We start from the raw sequence: 22,234 nt of genomic DNA, 5'->3' as shown, positions 1-22,234 counted from the left end.
GCGGGTCGGCCGGGCCCGCGGGGCCGGGAGGTGCGCCGGGCCGCCGGGAGCCGGCAGTGCTGGTCGGGCCAGGGGTGGTCGGCCGGGGCCGGCACCCCAGGGCCCGAGCTGACCCAGGCTGGAAACAGCGGGGGGCCAGCCTGGGCCGCGCCTCCTCCCCCCACACCCCCCTTACCTGCGGGCGGAGACTTTGGGGAGGGGCGGCGTCGGGGGGTGTGGGCGGGGCTGGGGGCGGGGCCGGGGGCCGTGGAGTGTCCTCCATTTGGAGGCACAAAATATGGTAACCCTAGTCTAAGGCTGGGAAAATTTCAGAATGACACTCCAGAAGAGGTAAAGGCACAAGACATAACACCTTGAGGAGGTGCACTCAGAGAAACGAGAAAAGGGGCAGAGGTACAGCTAGCCCTGAACCCATGACATTACTATTGAGTTCAGTGGAGACAGGATTTCATCCAAGATTTCAAGAAAGGCCATCAAGGAAGTCTTAAGTGGTCCAGGAATTGTGTTGGTTAATCAGTAGTTGATACTCCTCCCTCTGGATCATTACTGAAACAATACTCCACCTGATTGCTAAGGAATATATGTGCTAAGGAATGTATGTGCTCTCTTTCAGATTGGATGTAAAATCAACCACTCAATCTAACCACTTGAGATCATTAAAGATTCCATGACAGTGTTTATAAGACTCAAGTTATTAGCCCTAGTATCCCTGACAACTCAGTCTCAAGTAATTACAATCTGGCTACCTATATTCCTCGAAGTTTCACTTCTTGTCCAGTAATGTTTTTAAATTGTGCTCTGTAGTTGCAGTATTTCAGACCAGAGATGGCTATGGATTAAGAAATCCCTGTATGTATTTTATATATCAACTTGTTAGATAAAATCATTATTATCTTTTCACACAAAGCAGCGCTGAAGAGTCATTCTCACATCAGTTGCAGTTTAGCTACCAGTGTGTTCACATCTGTATGCCACTACATGATTAAACAGTTTCTGTCCTAAAAGTATTCTGAAATCCCTAGCTGTAGAAATCTGAAAAATGTTGAATTTGCTTTTTAAATGTCTCTGGTTCTGTAGAACTTCTGAAGATTGTGTTATTGTTCATTTTTGTTGTTAGACTTCCCTCAGAAACATTATTAACATAGGCCAAAGAGCCAAGAGAGTCACCTGGGCCATGGCTGGACCACTTTTTGGTCAAACCAAACCTGAGTGCTGCTACAACGCTATGCACCAGCTCACAACACCACTCGCTTAAATTTGGAGGAGGGAGGAGCCACCTAAGAGGGAAGAGGAAGGTCAGGTAGGGACAAATCTATTCCCCCACCCGCACATTTTAAATGATGCTTAGCAACTCCTGATAAAGATTTTGTTCAGTATTTTGTTCAGATACTGAAGTTCTGTCCTTCATCTCTCAACTGCTAGTATCAGGACTTTTGTTATTCTTCCTCCACCATATAGGCCATACTACCATAATTCCTTGGAATGTTATGGGCAGATCTTCAGCTGATGTAAATTATCACAGGTCCATTGACTTAAATGTGTTACATGAAATGGCAACACAGAAGTGGCCTAAATTTTCCAAAGTGATGAGAGATTTGGTGAGTTTTTGGGTGCCCAACGTGAGACACTAGTCACTTTGGAAAATGTATCCCTCTGCCCATAACAATAAGCAACAAAGTCAAACTGGTTGACTTCTGATCACATCACCACTCTCCAACTTTACTTTTCTTAACTTCAGTTGCTTTTTTAAATCAAGATTTTACAATCAAGGTCAGAAAAAACATCAAGTACTACATCATACAAAAAAGGACAGAAATTAGATGACTAAGATTTTTGCCTCACTTCAATGGAGAACAGAAAAACATTATTCATAAAATGTCTTGGGTAATTAACAAAAAGATCATGCTGAGAGCAATAGGAAAAAAGAAGATAAAGAGAGAAATTGCTGCAATTGAAACTTTGGCCTTTTTGAATCGGAATTGTCAGATGTTTTAGTCAGAACTGGAATGTAAATGTCTCAGGGATGTTTTTTATTATTATTATTTTATTTAGTTCCAACTACCTTTATGATATTTTTATTAAAGTGCTCTAGCAAATTTTGCCCTCTCCCACTATCTCCCTGCGACTATGATTGTATTGAATTCAATTCAGTTCCACCTCATTGATGGGGTGGGGCATAATACCTTGATTTCATGCAGTGTTCTGCACCCTCTAAGCACTGCACAGGAGAACTCCAAGACAATTCTGTGTGCCCTAATACAAAGGGTATGTATGGAGTTGGGCCGGTAAGTTCATGACCATGCAGATCCAACGGCAATTTCCGTTTTGCATAGTAGGAACTGTCAGGACATAGGATTAGCCTTTTGAAAATTTCACCAGCTTGTTTGTATCTATCTACATTCACTTCTTAAGAGCCTGTTCTCCTTTATATGTTCCCAGAATAAAACTATATCATAGCCTTTACATTATCATTCCAAAGCACTGACCTTCTCCACTTCATGTAGCTTGGAGCCAAAAGTAAGAGATTTATAAAATTTAATGCCATAAAACATAATCTAATGAAGCTAGAAAAGAAAACCATGAAAGGCACATGGGCTGGCTTCCTCCTTGCCCTGGGGTTGCTCAACCCTGCTCCACCCCAGGCCCTGTCCCCACTCCACCCCTTCCCCCAATTAATTCCCAACCAAGAGTCAGAGCTCAAGCAGTCACTGCACTCTGTGAGCATCTCAGCCCATTTAATTGGTGGACCACAGAGGGGGAATACAGGTGCAGTTACCCTGAAACTGTGACAGGAATATCAGGAGCAAATGCTCTGGATCTGATCCTATGAAAACCAGTGGGAATTGCGAGTGCTCAGAATCTCACAGGATTGGGCCCTAAATGCTCAACTATATGAATAATGGAGCACTGGTGTAAATGAAGTAAGAAAACTTTACGATCATCCTTATCAGTGAACCACAACCTCTCTGGAGTTGGAGTGTCCTTTGATGCCATAATGCAGTGTTTCCCAAACTTGAGATGCCACTTGTGTAGGGAAAGCCCCTGGCGGGCCGGGCCAGTTTGTTTACCTGCCCCGTCTGCAAGTCCGGCTGATCGCGACTCCCACTCAGCGCCGCCCAGAGGATTCAGGGGGCCTGGGGCAAAGCAATTTTGGGGGCCCCTTCCATAAAAAAAGTTGCAGTACTATAGAATACTATATTCTCGTGGGGGCCCCTGTGGGGCCCGGGGTCTGGGGCAAATTGCCCCACTTGCCCCTCACCCCTCACCCCCCGGGCAGCCCTGCTCCCACTGGCCACAGTTCGCTGCTCCAGGCCAATGGGAGCTGCTGGAAGCGGCGGCCAGTATGTCCCTCAGCCTGTGCCACTTTCAGCAGCTCCCATTGGCCTGGAGCAGCGAACTGTGGCCAGTGAGAGCCGCGATCGGCCGACCCTGTGGACTGGGCATGTACACAAACCGGCCCAGCCTGCCAGGGGCTTTCCCTACACAAGCAGCGTCCCAAGTTTGGGAAACACTGCCATAATGAGAAGTGGTTCTTAATGTGTATGAGGGGATATTTAATCTCTTTATTACAGAGAACACATATACAATCATCCAATGAGTGCCTTCTTTTTAGGGAATCAATATCGCAGTCGCCCTGGGATTAGGGTTATGGACGAGACTAATCAAATAACATTTTCTTTATGTAATTTCTGTCAGAAATTCTAACATTGCCACCCCTGGAGCTGTGGAAAACTTTAATTGCAAAGCCTGAAGCCATGCAAATTTTAGAGACAAGGACTGAGCACTCACAACTCCTGTTTTCACAGCAGGAAGAATCAATGTTCATGACCTGCAATATCAGATCTGTTGCCTGGTTTAATGTTTGGATAGGGCAACAAAACTGACAATGGACTGGATTCCAGAATAAGTCAGTTTGGGATAACAAATATTTTGTCAAAACTGGAAGTGAAACCATTTATTGCATTCAAAAGTTCAAAAACTGAGCATTATGGATTTGTTATGTGATTTCACAACAAACAGCCAACTGAAGCTTGTTAAATTATAAGGGCCAGATTTTCAAAAGCACTCGGCATTGGCCTCACACTGTTTCCATTGACATCAATTCCCATGCTCTTCAGTGGGAACAAGTAGGGCTAAGGCAGTGTTGAAAGTCCAACCCTAGGTCTTCTGGACCATTTGTTGACTGAGCTTACTCTCACATGATCAGAAGTGATAATCACAGCACTTGTGTCAGGGCTTTCACTGAGATAGGGATTGCTAACTAAGTTCTGTGATTCCATAGTTTCCAATGCACCCCAATAAAAACAAAAGCCTCGACTCAATTAAAATATTTTCTAAATTCACACAAGGCCATACTGGGTCAGACCAATGGTCCATCTAACACAGCATCCTGTCTTCGGACCGTGGCCAATGCCAGATGCTTCAGAAAGAATGAACAAAACAGAGCAATCCATTGAGTGATCCATCTTCTGTTATCCGTTCCCGCTCCTGGCAGTTAGAAGTTTAGGGACACCCAGAGCACGTGCTTGTGTCCCTGACCATCTTGGCTAATATCCATTGATGGACCTATCCTCCACGAACTTACTTCTTTTTTTAACACAATTATACTTTTGGCCTTCACATCATCTCCTGACAATGAGTTCTACAGTTGACTGTGCATTGTATAAAGAAGTACTTCCTTATGTTTCTTTAAAACCTGCTGCCTATTAATTTCATTTGGTGACCCCTGGTTCTTGTGTTATGTGAAGGGGATAAATAACTCTCCTTATTAACTTTCTCCACATCATTCGTGATTTTATAGACCTCGATCAGATCCCTCCTTAGTCATCTCTTTTCTAAGTCCCAGTCTTTTTAATCTCTTCTCATATGGAAGCTATTCCATACCCCAATCGTTCTATTTTTCCAGTTCTAATATATCTTTTTTTTTGAGAAGGGGCAACAAAAACTGCATGCAGTACTCAAAGTGTGGGCGTAACTTGGATTTATATAGTGACATGATGATATTTTCTGCTTTATTCCCTTTCTTAGTGGTTCCTAACATTTGGTTAGCTTTTTTGACTTCCACTGCACATTGAGCAGATGTTTTCAGACAACTATCCTCAATGATTCCAAGATCTCTTTCTTGAGTGGTAACTGCTAATTTAGACCCCATCATTTTGTATGTATAGTTGGGATTATGTTTTCCAGTGTGCATTACTTTGCATATATCAACACTGAATTTCATCTTCCATTTTGTTGCCCAGTCACCCAGTTTTGTGAGATCCCTTTATAACTCTTCACAGTCAAATTTGGACTTAATTATCTTGAGTGATTTTGTATTGTCTGCAAACTTTACCACCTCATTGTTTAACCCTTTTCCCAGATCACTTGTGCATATGTTGAATAGCACTGGTCCTTGTACAAATCCTTAGGAGACCCCTTATCTACCTCCCTCCCCTGTGGAAACTGACCATTTATTCTACCCTTTATTTCCTGATTTAAACAGTTAATGAACCATGAGAGGACCTCATCTCTTATCCGATGACTGCTTAGTTTGCTTAAGAGCCTTTGGTGAGGACCTTGTCAAAGGTTTTCTGAAAGTCTAAATACATTATACCCACTGGATCACCCTTGTCTATGTGCTTGTTGACACCCTCAAAGAATTTAATAGATTGGTGAGGCATGATTTTCCTTTACAAAAGCCATGTTGACTCTTCCCCAACAAATTATGTTCATCTATGTGTCTGATCATTCTCTTCTTTATCATCTTTCAACCAATTTGCCTGACACTAAAGTTAGGCTTCCTGGCCTGTCAATTCCAGGATCGCCCCCAGGACCTTTTTAAAAAAAATTGGCATCACATTAGCTATCCGCCAGTCATCTGGGACAGTGGCTGTTTTAAGCAATAGGTTACATACCATCATTAGTAGTTCCACAATTTCATATCTGAGTTCCTTCAGAACTCTTGGGAGAATACCATCTGGGCCTGTTGACTTATTACTGTTTAATTTATCAATTTGTTCCTCTAATGACACCTCAATCTGGAACAGTTCCTCAGATTTGTCACCTAAAAAGAATAGCTCAGGTGTAGCAATCTCTCTCACAGTGAAGAATGAGACAAATAATTCATTTTGCTTCTCTGAAATGGCCTTGTCTTCACTGAGTGCTCCTTTAGTATTTCAGTCAGTGGTCCCACTGATATTTTGGCAGGCTTCCTGTTTCTGATGTACTTAATTTTGTTGCTGTTGCTGTTTGTTATTGTTTATACTATGGTAGCCTCCACATTGTGTGTGCGTGCGAGCATGTGTGTGTATGTGATACACTTTGAAATCCTTGGGGAAGATGCCAAATATTAGATTACTACTACTTAGGAGGCCTAAGGCCTGTATACACAGAACACTCCTAACAAAGTTTAGTACTTTAATTTGGGTATTCCAATTATATCTAAAAGTAAGGTGATGGAGTGACCTTTAAAAAGAAATTAGGATTTGTCTGCAGTATATCTGGATATGCATAGCACAGGCAACCCCTCACACTGAAAAAAAAACACAGTGCATTCATCAAAAAGAGGAAGCCCTCCATTTTCAAGGGGCCTAATCAGCTAGTTATAATTCTGAAATACCAGCAAGCTATCAGAGAGCTGTTGCACCAAATTAATCTGAGTTTAAAATCCCTGACAGGGATGAATAGAAAAATCAGGGAAGCAAGGACTAGAGCCAAGTGGCAGAGAAAGATATCACTAATACCTCTTCTAGTAAACTGCTATCTTCACAGATGGGTGATATTGCACCAGCCTGCAGCCTATGCAGAGAACTGGTCCACCAGTCAAATACCCAGTTGTCATGTGACCCAATCTGGTTCTGGTGAGGCAGATCAGGAATCCAGACACTGGAGGGTGACAAGGGAGACACAGGAGGATAACTGTGTTGCTCCCCTGAGCTCAGTGTGTCCAGTGCCCAGTTCTGATGTGAGAGGTGAAGCACACACAAATCCTGCATCAGTGAATTCCCAAGATATCATGGCTAAAGGAGACATAAGTGTGAGCTCTTTTCCTTCTTTTTAAATAATGACTCAACTGGCCTAAACAAGTGATGTGTTCTGCTGTTGGCAGAGAATTGGCTCCTCCATCTGGGTGGTCTGGCAAGACTCCCATTGACTTTAGTGTTGCTAGGATTTCACCCTGGAAGATCACGGGTACCGCTGATTGTAGGAAACACAAGATCCTTACTGAAACATATCAGGACAGTGTGTATAAACTTCCACTGCCATTGCCTAATCTCTGCCTGTTCTGTGAAAAGATTACCGTACTTTAGTTTCCAGGACAGGCAGTGGATTCTTTCGTGGAGCAGTGGACTTTGTCTGGGGTTCACTCCTTGGTGTTCCCATATGGATGCCTTGTTTTGACTCTGTGACATGTTCCCCCGCCCCTCCTGTTCCTGTTTAATTTTTTGTCCCCCATGATTTCTTGAGTTCTGACTTCTGTGACCCTTCCCTCACCTGAGGTGGTGGGCCTCCAAGTTATTAAATAGACTGGCAACTTTAATCCATCCACCATCCCACCCTCCCATCCATTGAACCATGCAGGTCCTTACTGGCACCCCTCACTAGTACCTGAGCACTTTCCAACAATCTCACTCCTTCTTCCTTCCCTGCTGGCGGAAGGCAAGCTTAGATTTGTTTTGCTTTTAATTACTTCTGTATATAGTAGAGTAGGACTGTTGGCGTGACTAAGCATACTATTGCAGGAATGTTTGAGCAAAGAGACAGATGTTGGGTTGTGTGTTTGGTTCTGAGTGATACAAGGTTATTACTACACTATTTGTCATTCTTATTTCATCTGACAGTGTAGTTCATATCCACCAAAACCATATTAAAAAGAAAGCACTCCATATGTAGCAGAAACCCCACCCAGCAGGTCCATCCCACAGAAACAGATTTTTTGTCTAATTTAGTGAAATTTTCTTTACGAAAGTAAGTAACTAACAGTTCCTGTAAGAACCAGGCAAGCAGGGAGCTATATAAATTTCCCAAACAGCTTTGACAATGCACCTAAATCCTGATCTGCAGCATCCAAGCTATTCCATTAGTAAGGTTCAAGAATCTCATCCCACTCTTCATGACTTGTGCAATGAAACAGGAGCTTATTTTTGGATGTGTTCAAATATCTTTCCCTCAGTTCCCCACCAAACTGCATTCACCATCCTTTCTACTAAAAGGAATGATATGCTGAAGTCATTTTGAAATGGATACAGAAAATAAACTGGGATTCAATAAGCCACCACCATTGTTTCTCATATTTTCTTGCACAATTTCTGAAAATTATTCTTCATTTAAGTACTTAAATTGTCAGTGCTTAACAAATAATAAAATAAATAATTATACTACTATGAGATCAAAATGCTAATCCATGCTAGAGAAAACTGAATAAAATGTAATTCTCACTAATATTTTTGTCCACATTTAATTATCATAACTTCCATTTGAATACATCCTACTATCCCAAAGCCCTTTAAGCTACTGTAGAGTAGACTGCACACACACGTGCACCACACATGCCCATCAGTGAACTAAAGCCATCGCTGAGGTAGCTGTCCAATGTTACACAGCACTTTGGGGCAGGTAATTAACGATGTTCTAGCCCAGTAAAATTACAGCAATAATTTAGGTAGGCAGAATGTAATTACTCAAACTTTTTCCCAGCCATGTCCCCTGTGCTGAGGAACAAAGGCTATGAGGAAAGTTACAAAGCCATCATATTGACTTACCTTCACCTGGGGATTTCCATTGCACTACAGGAATTCTTCAGATTGCAACTTATAAAAGTTTTCCACACAAAGCAGTTTGGGGAGGGTATGTGGCAAAAAATTGGTCCTTGTTATTAACACTGATAGTGCAAACATGAACTAGACTGTGTGTGCACATATTTCTCACCATTCCACCTCCTCCATCCAAGCTTAGCAAATCACATATACTTACATACCAAGCTTAACGTCTTAAAAACATAATTATTTTTGTTTAGCGAACGGACTTGTTTTGTATTTCAGTAACCAGATGAAAATCTATCTGTAAATGTACATTGTTCATAAGATTCTACAGTGCATTTAAGTAAATTCTACAAATAAACTGCTACAAGTCACACCAGGTGGATTATTAATTTTATCATAACTCAGGCTACTTAATGAATGACCTCCTATTTATCTGCATAAATTCAATTTGACAATACATATTTACCAATAATACACCAGTGCTTAACATGTAATAACCACATTCCTCACCAAGTAGAACATACAGGGCTTGACTCGTTCTTGATGGTGCACTGGTAGGCAATTTACAACCCCCTCTACCAGCAGGAGCAGCTGCACCTAAGGGCTATGCTTACACAGCACTCTCACTGCATTCAACAGTTTCAAAAAGCATTTAGGAGGACTCCATAGAATATTCCCCTGTGGAGGTCACTCAAGGGATTTGTTGGAACAGAGCATTTAGAGGAATCCTGGCCACACTCCTCACCCTGGCTATAATAATTCACTTTTGGGGCTATGCTATATGACCCTACTGAGGTGTGGTGATACTCACTTGCAACAGGCCTCTGATTTTCTGAGGCAAAGTGGATAGGTTGGCCTGAAATCCTTCCTCCACTGCCCCTAAAGAACCACTGAAGCATGAGCCTCCGTTTCAGCTTCGAGCCACAGAAAACTTTTTAGTTTATCTCTCTTCTCATTTTTTGATGGCACAGTAAACACAAGATGACCAAAGACATTTACAGCTCTTGGTGTAAAAGGAGAATCTGCCAACCCTCTTGAAAATATGTGACCATTTTGCTAATGCTTTTCAGAGATATTTGTAAGAGGGCATAGCATCTCAAAGCCTCTAAGCAGCAAGACTGGCACTCTCAGACACAGCTGCCATATTGCACCATACTCTCCAAAGTGATTAGGTCTAATGAAGAGTCTGAAAGATCATTTTACAGCGTATTTCAAGCAGAGTAGTTGAGAATGGAAATAAAACTGATGCCAAGGGAGTAGCTGAAACTATTATATTGCATTCAGTGAAATTACACATTTTGCTCAACATATATAGGGGTTAGAAATATGATTGACTTTAATGTTGCCTAGAAATTACTTGATTTGAAAACTACTGAAACTGAGAAACAAGCTGTGCCTTCAGACAGTGATAAAATTCAAAACTCTGCTCTTTTTAATGTGGTATTCTGTATGGTTTACAGCTCAGCTTTCAATGCACACTTGTTTCTCCACAGATTTACAAGGAAGTGTGTTTTTTGCAATGCAAATTGTTTTTAAAAACTTGAATAAGCAAGATGAACAGATTGGACAGACATCTTCATTTGGCTGGGTCTACAATGAATGTTATTCAGCCTCAAAATGTACATATATGTACTGTCATTATCACATCAGATAGCACATTTGCATCCTGACCGGGATTAGACCCCAAACCTAATTCTCAGTCCTGTTTTGCATCTGCAAGACCAGGCTGCCTGCCAATGAAATACTGTCTGCAGCCTGATCTATCGATTATGTATTTATTATATTGATTTCTTTAGAATTCCAAGTTTGAGAGCTGACAGGTTCTTGTCCCAAGATCAGGCCCAGTATTATTAAAATTACTATATAGTTGTGAACCCCAATGTGCAGGGTTGCAACACTCACACTAAAGGAACTCTCCTATATTTACAATAATGTATTAATACATTTAGCAAAGTCACAAACACACCAACTCAGTAAGGGAGATAGAGATAATGCAAAATGTACCTTTGAAATCCATATACCCGCACCATCCCTTGCAGAACAACCTGAAATGTTAGCCATTATCTTCCTCATCACCATCACCTTCCTCATCATCACCAGTGGCCATCATTCTGGCACCTCCCAAGAGTTACATCACTGTCTGCTACTGCCCACAGGCTAGAATACAACTTTAATATGTTATATTGTTGCCACTAAGTCTAATGCATATTCAGTAGGGGTTTCTCCCTTCTTCCTTATTTGTATTTCTTCACTCTACTAATGTTGGGGTGTCCTTCTCCTGTAGGTTAGTATATCAATGATCTCAACTTATTATCATACATCAGTTCTTTGCCATGGCACTCTTGTGGTCAGTCATCTGAGGATATTAGCTTATGTTCCTGTGGCTAACTGGTGTCATTATAGAAAAGCTTCAAAATTCACCCTTCCACACTCTATTCAGCTCCCCAAAACTAGGGGGTTTCCCTCAGTACGTTTATCTGTGCCAAAGTTCATAGGCCTCAAGCTTTATGCTAACTGCTGAAACTAATGTCTTACAGGATACAGGCCTATAGGTTCCTGGCATTACTGATGAATATAATAAAGGCAGAATACAATGAAGGCAAGGCAGTGAATATAATGAAGGCAAGCTTTCCTTATGGCAGGGGTTCCCAAACTTGGTTCACAGCTTGTTCAGGGTAAGCCCCTGGCAGGCCGCAAGACGCTTTGTTTACCTGAGCATCCACAGGTACATCCGTTTGCAGTGGCCACAATTCGCTGTTCCTAGCCAATGGGAGCTGCGGGAAGTGGCGTGGGCCATTGGCTGGGAATGGCGAACCGCAGCCACTGGGAGCTGTGAGCAGCCGTACCTGCGGACGCTCAGGTAAACAAAACATCATGCGACCCACCAGGGGCTTACCCTGAACAAGCCTCAAACCAAGTTTGGGAACCCCTAACCTATTGGCTACAGGCACCAGAGGAACAATTAGCCAAACATTTGTACTTCAGCAGACTTTTTAAATACATGTAGGTCACTATATATCTTTTGATTCTTTAAAGGGACAGAATGATTCCAGAGGAAGACTATCTACTCATCTATCATTCAAAAAATATAACCATGAATATAACCAAAATATAACCATAATATAACCAAAAAATAACACCAAATTCAAAAGGCCTTCTTTTCTACATATTTTTTGAGATAGTCTGAAGTGTGTTTTTTCCACCAAAAGGTTTGGAGATTGTTCTAAACTTAAAGAGAAGTGGATATTTCAGGCTGAAACCAGAGCTCAAATATGGGGTATTGTGCCACGCAGACTACTCCTGCTACTAGTTTTAAAAAAAAGATTCTGAAAATTGCAGCATGCTATCCCTTTTTGATTCCAGTACTAATGCTATCTGAGACACGGCAGACAGCTGCTAGTGGAATTGAAGGTATTCTAAGGAGGAACAAAGGGATAATCCTCTACAGTCTTCCACTGTTTTACTGTGTCTCAGTTCCAGTGTGGTTACAGTGCTGCTACAAGGGAACAGTGTGGTTAAGTGCACAACTATTTCCCCTTACTCCTGAAGAGCAATGTTCTTCCAAGTAACTTGCTGGTTAGGAACTTTGCTACTTCTCTCTTGCAATTATTATCTAGTGATGCTAGAATCTCAGGGTGGGAATTTCAAAAGCACTTAGATCAGAGGGAGTTGGGTGCCTAACTCCTTTAGGCACTTATAGAAATACCTCACTACATTTCTGTCTCTGGGAGCAGTAAACTTTACACAATAGCCCTTTAGCTGTCAAACTTTTCACCTTTTCCTGCCTCAGCAGTAGCAGGGACCACAATATTTGGATATAATCTCACCTCACTTTCTCACTCTGTTTATCCTTTTACAAGGGCTCTCACTTTCTATAGGCAGTGACTGATCATCTCTACAGTTCCAAGTATTGATCTGTTTTCATTCACTTTTTTCATTCTGTAGTGTTATTTCCCCTCTGTTGAAATTCCTTCCTTCTCTGCCCTATGCATAAGCCAAGATTCCATAAAAATATTTGATCTGACTCACAAGAAAGGTAGTAGCTGCCTCTGATATGGTAAAGCCATTCTCAAGACAGATGTTGTATGTAGGATTCTCAATATTATAATAAAATACATTGTGGCAGATACAAAGCATCACCTATATTCCCTTTGCTAGCTAATAGTACTGAAGCTCAAGTTTAGTCTCAAATCCACCAGTAGGTCTGGCATTTGATGCTTTTTCTAGCCATAGTACTAGCTGTGATGCTGAACTAGTGTGTGCCAGTTTAATATTTTCAGTTATTTTACAATTCATATGTACTTTCCTAATAAAGCACAATAGGCCTAATTCAGCCCACATTTAAGTAGGCATAGTCCCCTGAAGGCAATGTAGCTGCATCCATTTATGCTGACACTGAATTTGGCCAAATATGTCAGAACTCAAAAAAAATTATCAGATTTACAGGACTTTATAAAAATATGTCATTACCAAGGTGCCACCACTAAAGTCTTTGACATTCACTATGCCCCAAAAAGAAACTTGTTTTATACTTTAAAAAATATTATCTGTGAATAAAGGTTGCGATGCAATCTGATTCAAAGCAAATCTGATCGATATAAGGAGTTTGTTCCAAGAAAATACAAACTCCTTTGTAATGTATAAACCAAGTTTGGATCAGTAGCTGCACCATTTATCTAGCCCTGTTATGGAATAAGTGAAGGTAAATGATCAGAGTGAATAAATTCTTTTGAACAGGAATGTCTCTTTCTGTTAAGCAAAGAATCAGACACTGTTAAAGACTCTATATACTAAGGCCCCTGATCCTGCAAACATGTACATGTATACTTAACTTTACAACCACGTGTAGACCCATTGATTCAAAGTGTTTTGATGTGGTGTTTGCAGGATTGGGGCCTTAAATTGTAAACACAATGAACAGTTTTCTTTAAACAGTTATTTTAGAAGTCTGTAAACAGTCCAAACATTAGAGGACCTTGAAATTTACAATGCATATTCTCAAAGCAATACAAACCCTGTAAAGAGGCTTGACATGCATAGAATGATCACTAGAGGAAAACTTTTCCTTAAGGTTAGCACACTTTCTTCACACGTTCAAAGTGCTAATCATGTTACGCAGGTTATGCCATTAATTGTGTTATTCTACAGTTACAGTGAGAAGCCAGTTTTCTCAGTTCTTACTCAGGCACAGTTTCTATGGACTTCAGTGATAGCTTTTCTTCAGTAAAGAATGAGAAATCATGGAAGTGTAGGACTGGAAGGGGCTCGAGAGATCATCTAGTCCAGTCCCCTGCACTCAAGGCAGGACTATGTAACAACTAGGCCATCTCTGACAGGTGTTTGTCTAACATGTTCTTAAAAACCTCCAGTGATAGAGATTCCACAACATCCCTAAGCAATTTGTTCCAGTGCTTAATGATTAAGGATTTACTCAGGACTAAGGTAGAACTGCCACATCCCAGCTGAGTGCCCTAAACACTGGGCTATATAGTCAATTGATCAGTCTCCCCCTCCCAATTTTTAGTTATTTATACAAAGTGCAACAGCTCCAACAGGAGAGATTGTGTTCTGATGGGGAATGAACACAAATTTCAAAACCTTGACATTCTTGCTTTCCAGCCAGCCCCTCTTACAGGAGTTTGTTTATTGAATTTAGTAAAAGTTACAGATGCTCCATATCACTGAGAAACAGGCCCTCAGTGTACATTTTTACCTCTGAAATAAGTGAATTATTACCAGTAATGTATTGATCAAGATTAATGATGACATTATTAGAGTAAGTACCAGTTTTACTTCAATCACACTGTCATCATTGTAGTCTGAAACACCCATAAAAAGAGTACCATGTCTTCATTTAAGACATTAAGTGTCCACTTTCGTTCCACAGCTCAAACCATTTCTCCTTGTGCAATGCAATTGAGATGAAGGCAACTTAGATTTATACCTTTAATTCAGGTGTTAAGGAGAGCCTGAAATGAAATAAATTATTGCCTTTCTTCTTTTAATCAGCAACAGCCATGCTGACAACTTCACAAGCTTGTATGTTAGTAATCCAAAAGTGAATCTTATGAATAAATATAGTTAGATACCCTGACTCTATTCCACAACAATCACAGCCCTTATCCTATCTGACCCTGAAGGAGAGACAATTCAGAAAACTTATTTTCCTAGGGCCCAATCCCATGAGGTGTTTAAAGACTGCCACTCTCACAGAAGTCAATGGGGAATACCACTTGGGAGGCACTTAGTTTGTAGGACTGAATCTCTAAATTGTTGTTGTTATAAAATTCTGCAGCTACCCCTTCAGCTGCTGACTTAGTATTTTCTGGTTTATATTTTATATACATCACTACCGGAAGATGAAAAAAACACATGTCACACTGTCTCTTGAGATAAGCACACAGTGTCAGGTAATTTATGTACACAGTATAATTAAAGATATAACTGGAATTCATCTGATAATAAATGTGAGAAAAATAGTAATCTGAGAAATATTTTGTATTACAAACTTACCAACAGGAATTACTGTTGCATAGTTTTACACACACACACACACACACACACACAGAGAGAGAGAGAGAGAGAGAGAGTATAACATATAGCACTCTCTGTATTCTATATATTTAACAAGAATATATCTTTGTCATCTGGCTCTACTTATCTAGTTAAATACAAATATAAAGAAACTGCCAATAATGAACAGATGAACACAGAGGTCTTGATCCTGCCAAGACTTACTCAGAGGATTTACATTATGCACTGTGAGTAGTCCCACCGACTCCAGAAAGACTACTCACTTTGTAATGCTAAGCATGTGCTTACGTTTTTGGAGGACTGGAGCCTTAACTAGTAATCTAGCTAATTTAAAGCATACAAGTAACCGTCCCCCACTAGCCCTAGTAAAAACAACAAGGAGTCTGGTGGCACCTTAAAGACTAACAGATTTATTTGGGCATAAGCGTACCCACGAAAGCTTATGCCCAAATAAATCTGTTAGTCTTTAAGGTGCCACCAGACTCCTTGTTGTTTTTGTAGATACAGACTAACACGGCTACCCCCTGACACTAGCCCCAGTGACAGCCCGGCTTTCTTGTCAATTTCACAGCTGTAGCATGGAGCCATGAAATTGACAAGAAGGACAGCCAACAGCTGATGTAAATAACGCAGCGCCTACACAAACTATGTTGCCCTAACTACACCAACATAAGCCCTATGCCTCTCGTGGAGGTGGAGTTATTATGTCAGTGTAGTAGGGCATTTATGTGGGCAGGAGCAAAACTGTAGTGTGTACACTGACATAATTAGATCAACGTAAGCTACCTTCTGTCGACCTAACTCTGTAGCATAGACAGTTTGTTTACTAGGATACAGTTTGTTTGGAAATGCAACTTTACTTTGATCATCTCTCTGCACTATATGACAAGTGCTCAATTTTATCTCAGATTTATGTATTTATTTACTTGCTTGCTTAGAGCCTCTGGTGAGGGAGGGGAGTAACAAAAGAAGTGGCAGGAATCTTCCTACAGGTCAAATACAAATTGGGTAACATATATTCTGTAACACAGCACCTTTAACTTATCCTTCTTCAAATACTGTGCTATATTGCTCCGGATTACAACCCTAGATCAAAAAGTCTGTAAATCCTTTTTGTATGTGCATGTGATAGTAAGGTTTTTTCCCCCCAATTACTGTTTGCCAAAAATGTCCTTAATAATTGGCTATGCCAAGAAACACAGTATGAGAGAGATTAGTAGCTTTAGGTTAAAACATTTTACTTTAACACAATAATTAATGCTAGTTTCTTAAAACTATCTAATTCACTATCACAAACTATTATACTTTCTCCTAGACCTTCACATTAGCTTAGACACAAATTGAGACTTCCATCATATTATTTACCAGAATAACACCATAAAAGTTGGCTATTATGTGATTCACTGAGGGTAGAAAAAAATATTTTAAATATTCAGCTCTAGATATACTTTATATCAGTATAAATATCTAATCTCATTGCTCTCTGACAGTTTTTCTGACTATTATTCCCTTTCTACACCAGGCTGGTTGATAAATCTTATCTAGGCAATGTACCATATGTCAGAGGAGGTTGATAACCAGAGGAATCAGTTAAGTAGTAGGATACATGACAGAGTATGTCTGTATGAAAGAAAGTTTGTCTTGTAATCAACTGAAATTATAGATTCTTGTCATGTCACATAATATAATCATTTTCCCACTCTCTGTGTTGCCTCTTCCCTCAGAAATACTAACAAGTGATAACTATACCAGTCACATTGATAATACATAACTAGAGATGTTGTAGGCAATGGATGTATTGCCCTGATTATTTAAAAAAAAATATTCCTGGAATCTTAGTACTGTAAAAAGTAGAAAAATTAAAGTATAATCTGCTTACACCTTGCTAATTTAAAAATGATAATAATTCAGTGGCACTCTGAAAATCAAATTGTCAAGCCTGTATGATTTGGATTGTACATACCAATTGAGAAGATTGTGGCTTAATGAATTAGAATGTAATGTGCACCCAGTAAGGACCACTGACCATAGAAGTTACTGTGACTATAGAAAACCCATTGCAGGGTGTTAATTTTAAACAGACCAACCAGTGCAGTCCATAACATGCTCCATATTTAGTTAAATCTATTCTATTCAGTTAGGACTTTATTTCAGTGCCATTATAGCAGGGCATATATTATCTTCCATGTCTTTGGTTCTGTCTATTCCAATTAACTCATATTCAATTACTTTTTTCTCTTTTAAAAAAAAAACAATTACAATATACAATTCTACTGCAGGAAAGGTGACCAAATTGTTCAAGTCCCAATCTAATCTCCATTTCACCGGTCAAATGATGTTTTGTTGCAATAAATGTTAGTAGCAATTAAAACAAAACAAAAAAACCCCACAAACCACAGCTGCCAGATGTCTTTTCTAGATATATGACATGAGACAAACAAAACTAAAAACCATCTCCATTAGCAAACGGTAATATGAAAATGAATGGCACATTTGTGCATTTGCTTTTAGAGGACAAACTGAAGCAAATCCTGGTTGAAAGGCCACAGTTCCTAAGCCTTGAAAAAGTGTGTGTAACTTTCATTTAAAAACTCAAATACAAATTGCGAGGATTTCCTGGTAAGGTGGTAGCTGCAGAGTCAGACTTTCTTATAGCCCCCCTCTCCCAAACATTCGTGAGCAGCCAAGCATTCCCCACCTAGAACAATCAGACGTTGCCTGTTGACAGCAGGGCGCATCCTAGTGAACCACGCTGCTGCTTGCGGGAGGGAAAGGACAGAACCGGCTCAGGTAGCGCTGGAGAGCGGGACCCGGATCTTTTACAAGCCTGTTTGTTTTTGTAAACAGGCCGCTTATTTCCTCTTATCCAACATCCCCTCCCGCCGTCCCCTCATTAGCTCAGTGCCTGCTCTTCGCGATGCAAACACAGAGATCAACTATCAACTCCCGAGTATTTGTTTTGTGACCGGTCCCAGCGAGAGGGGGACCCCCGACAGGCCGTGCGCTTGCGGGGCTGTAGGCTGTCCCTCAGCCCCAACCCACCCCAGCGCGCCCCGCGCCCAGACCCCGCGCATCCCAGGCGGGCTTCGCAGCGCTACCGCGCCCGTGCGGGGCGCCCCTGAGGCCGGAGAGGGACTCCCGCTCCCCGCCGCCTGAGTGCCGGTCTGCAGAGGCTCGTTCCCCGCCCGCCCCCCACGCGCACCTGCCCCTCGCTGCGGTGGGGCAGGAGCTACCTCTGCCCTCTCTGGGGCACCGCTGGAAACTCCCGGCTCCAGCCCACCCTGGGGCCAGAGGGGATGCTGCAGCCCGCCCCGCAGCCCCATTCCTGCCGCCCTGGGGAGGCTTCCCCCTCCTGCTACCGCTCTGCCCTAGGGCGACCCCCGGCCCCCCGCCGAGCCGCGTTGCCGCGCAGGACTCACTCACACGGGGTAGTAGGCGTAGGGCGGCAGGGGGTTCTCCTCGCACAACCCCGAGGCCAGGAGCAGATAGTCCTGGCTCTCCGTCCTCCGGCCCGGCCTGGCCGGGGAGCTGCCCGGCCGCGGCGCGTAGGGCTGCCCGCGGCTCATGCTGTTCCCGGAGGTCTCTGAGCTTCGCGCCGGAGCTTGGAGGGGCAGAGGAGCCGCAGAGACCCGGGCGCCCCCACAGGCAGCGCCGGCTCTCCCAGCCTGACCCTCCCGGTCAGCGATGCGTCCAGCGCCCGGGAGGCACTGACCGCTCAGCTGCTCCGCTGCCTTGGGGCGGCCAGGCTGGGGCACCGGGCTCCTTCAGGGCCGCTCCCGGACCGCCATGGGGCCCGCAGAAGAAACACTCGGGCTGCCCGGCGTCTGCAGTCAGCGGCAGGAGGGCAGCAGCGCCCCGGGCTCCCTCCACGCCCACAGCCAGGCACGGGTCCAGCAGCCACCACCGCGGCCGCCAGCAGCTCCCAGCCACACTGGCTGAGAGGAGCGAGCGAGCGGAGTTACTATGTCAATCGGCAACATCCTCCTCCCCAGTCGTCACTGCCCGGCGTTTGGAGCGATCAGACGTGAGTAAAAGTTTGCGCAGCCCCATCCTGAGCTGTGTCCTCCCTAAAGCTGCTCCCTACGGGCAAGTGCCCCGAGTCACTGGAGCTGGGAAGTCTGGAAATGTACATCAGCCTCCCACTATAAACTACCTGCTCCCTGGGTCTACAGTCCCCGGCTGGGAGTGGAGCCCTTCCTTCTCCTTTGATATTGTTCCCTGGGTGATTTGCCTATAAAACTAATATTCTGCTATGGGCAGTGCGCAGGAATTTAAATGTGACTACTTATTATGCCATACCAACGCATGCCCATACATCATATGCAGCACAGAAATAAACAGCAGTATATGCCCATTTCAACGAAAATCTATGTGCCATAGAGCCATCTGAATAAAGGTATCCACAAGTACTTGGCTGCGGGGTGGAGGGGGGGGGGGGCTGTGACAGAGCTCCTCCTGCCCTGGGGCTGGGTTGGGGAGAGCTAGCTTCTCTCTAGGCCCAGGGAACCTTTTGTTCTCTCTCCCTCTCAGAGTCCCAGGGCCAGAGGAGCTCACTCTTTCTCCCCACTCTGGCCATGGGCTGGAGGAGATCTGTGACCCTGCCACAGCCAAGTACTTGAGGATACATTTATTCAGATTTAATGTGTATAATATGTGTATGTTTAACATGTTACTCCAAAAGCAATCAATTTAAATTCCTGGGCCCTGAGCGGGAGGCGCTCACTCTCCCTGCCCTGGCCCAGAGGAGCTCAGTAACCCTGCCGCAGCCCCAGGGGCAAAGGAGCTTACTCTCCACCCTGGGGCCCTGGGGCCGGATAAGTTCGGTCACCTCACGCACCTCCCTGATTATTGGGGAGGACCAGTACCCTGGCTTGCTCCCTCTCCCACCCCTCCACCCCGTTTGTACATGCCCCTATGCTGTACTAACTACACTGCCTTCGGGCAGTAGCGTTGGAGTTCCTGTGAGACTCTCTACCTCTTTGAGAATTTCATAAATAAGTCACCAAGGTCAGTTGTTTAGTGCCAGTCTGTAAACTGGCAAACAACCCCCCACGGTCACAGACATGAATGTGAAGAACTGGATAAAGGAGCAAGGATAATTAATCTGCCTTTTAAAAATAAAATTGAAAAATTCACTTAGTTAATTGTTTAAAAAAAATAAAGACTCCATTCACACTCCCTTGTAAAAGAAATTTATATATATATATATATATATATATAGGCTGTCAAGCGATTAAAAATTAATCGTGAGATTAATCATGCTGTTAAACAACAATAGAATATTTATTTTTATTACAAATATTTGCACTGTAAAAAACAAAAATGTATTAGGTGAATTGAAAAATACTAATTACTGTAGTGCAATCCCTTTATCGTGAAAGTTGAATTTATAAATGTAGAATTATGTACAAAAAACCTGCATTCAAAAATAAAACAATGTAAAAGTTTAAAGCCTACAAGTCCACTCAGTCCTACTTCTTGTTCAGCCAATCGCTCAGACAAAAAGTTTGTTTACCTTTACGGGAGATTGTTTACAATGGCATCTGAAAATGAGACCAGGCCTTTGCTGGCACTGTTGTAGTCAGCATCGCAAGATACTTACGTGTCAGATGCACTAAAGATTCATATGTCCCTTGATGCTTCAGCCACCATTCCAGAGGACATGCATCCATGCTGATGACAGGTTCTGCTCGATAACAATCCAAAGCAGCATGGATTGACCTTTGGTCTGACCCAGTATGGCCATTCTTATGTTCTTATGCTCATTTTTATCGTCTGAGATGCCACCAGCAAAAGGCTGATTTTCTTTTTTCGTGGTTTGGGTTCTGTAGTTTCCGCATCAGAATGCTGCTCCTCTAAGACTTCTGAAATCATGCTCCACACCACACCCCTCTCAGATTTTGGAAGGCACTTCAGAGTCTTAAATTTTGGGTTGAGTGCTGTAGCTATCTTTAGAAATTTCACATTGGTATCTTCTTTGCATTTTGTCAGATTTGCAGTGAAAGTGTTCTTAAAATGAACAACATGTGCTGGGTCATCATCCGAGACTGTCATAACATGAAATATATTGCAGAATGCAGGTAAAGCAGAGCAGGAGACATACAATTCTCCCCCAAGGAGTTCAGTCATAAATTTAATTAATGCATTATTTTTTTAACAAGCGTCATCAACGTCCTCTGGAACGATATCTGAAGCATGAAGAGGCATATGAATCTTTAGTGTATCTGGAACGTAAATATCTTGCAATGCCACCTACAAAGGTGCCATGTGAATGCCTGTTGTCACTTTCAGGTGGCATAATTAAGAAGTGGGCAGTATTATCTCCCATAAATGTGAACAAACTTGTATCTCTTAGTGGTTGGCTGAACAAGAAGTAGGACTGAGTGGACTTGTAGGCTCTAAAGTTTTATATTGTTTTGTTTGAGTGCAGTTATGTAACGAAAAAAATCTATATTTGTAAGTCGCACTTTCACGATAAAGAAATTGCACTACAGTACTTGTATAAGGTGAATTGAAAAATACTATTTCTTTCGTTTGTCATTTTTACACTGCAAATATTTATAATAAAAATATTATAAAGTGAGTACAGTACACTTTGTATTCTATAATTGAAATCAATATATTTGAAAATATAGAAAAACATCCAAAATATTTAAGTTTCAGAGTAACAGCCGTGTTAGTCTGTATCCGCAAAAAGAAGAACAGGAGTACTTGTGGCACCTTAGAGACTAACAAATTTATTAGAGCATAAGCTTTCGTGGACTACAGCCCACTTCTTCGGATGCATATAGAATGGAACATATAATGAGGAGATATATATACACACATACAGAGAGCATAAACAGGTGGGAGTTGTCTTACCAACTCTGAGAGGCCAATTAATTAAGAGAAAAAAAGCTTTTGAAGTGATAATCAAGCTAGCCGAGTACAGACAGTGTGATAAGAAGTGTGAGAGT

General features: G+C 42.2%; 1 protein-coding gene across 4 annotated transcripts in view; it reads right to left on the bottom strand.

Annotated features, from left to right (window-relative positions):
* TRPC6 (transient receptor potential cation channel subfamily C member 6) overlaps positions 1-19,288 on the bottom strand; it is a 161,235-nt gene extending 141,947 nt beyond the window's left edge. For 2 of the 4 annotated variants that reach the window (XR_004644173.1, XR_004644174.1), the window contains exon 1: positions 18,702-19,288. Coding sequence is in view for 1 of the 4 variants with exons in the window: in XM_034758902.1 (XP_034614793.1) it covers positions 18,702-18,844 (143 nt within the window). In the remaining 3 variants the exon portion in view is untranslated. The remainder of the gene's footprint in view (positions 1-18,701) is intronic. The other 2 variants (XR_004644172.1, XM_034758902.1) reach the window with 1 other exon arrangement.
* Positions 19,289-22,234: the final 2,946 nt, after the last annotated feature.

Source organism: Trachemys scripta, chromosome 1 (genome assembly GCF_013100865.1).
Source record: "Trachemys scripta elegans isolate TJP31775 chromosome 1, CAS_Tse_1.0, whole genome shotgun sequence".
Classification (NCBI taxonomy): Eukaryota; Metazoa; Chordata; order Testudines; family Emydidae; genus Trachemys; species Trachemys scripta.
Note: the sequence above shows the minus strand (reverse complement) of the source record. Positions and strands in the feature narration are given on the sequence as shown.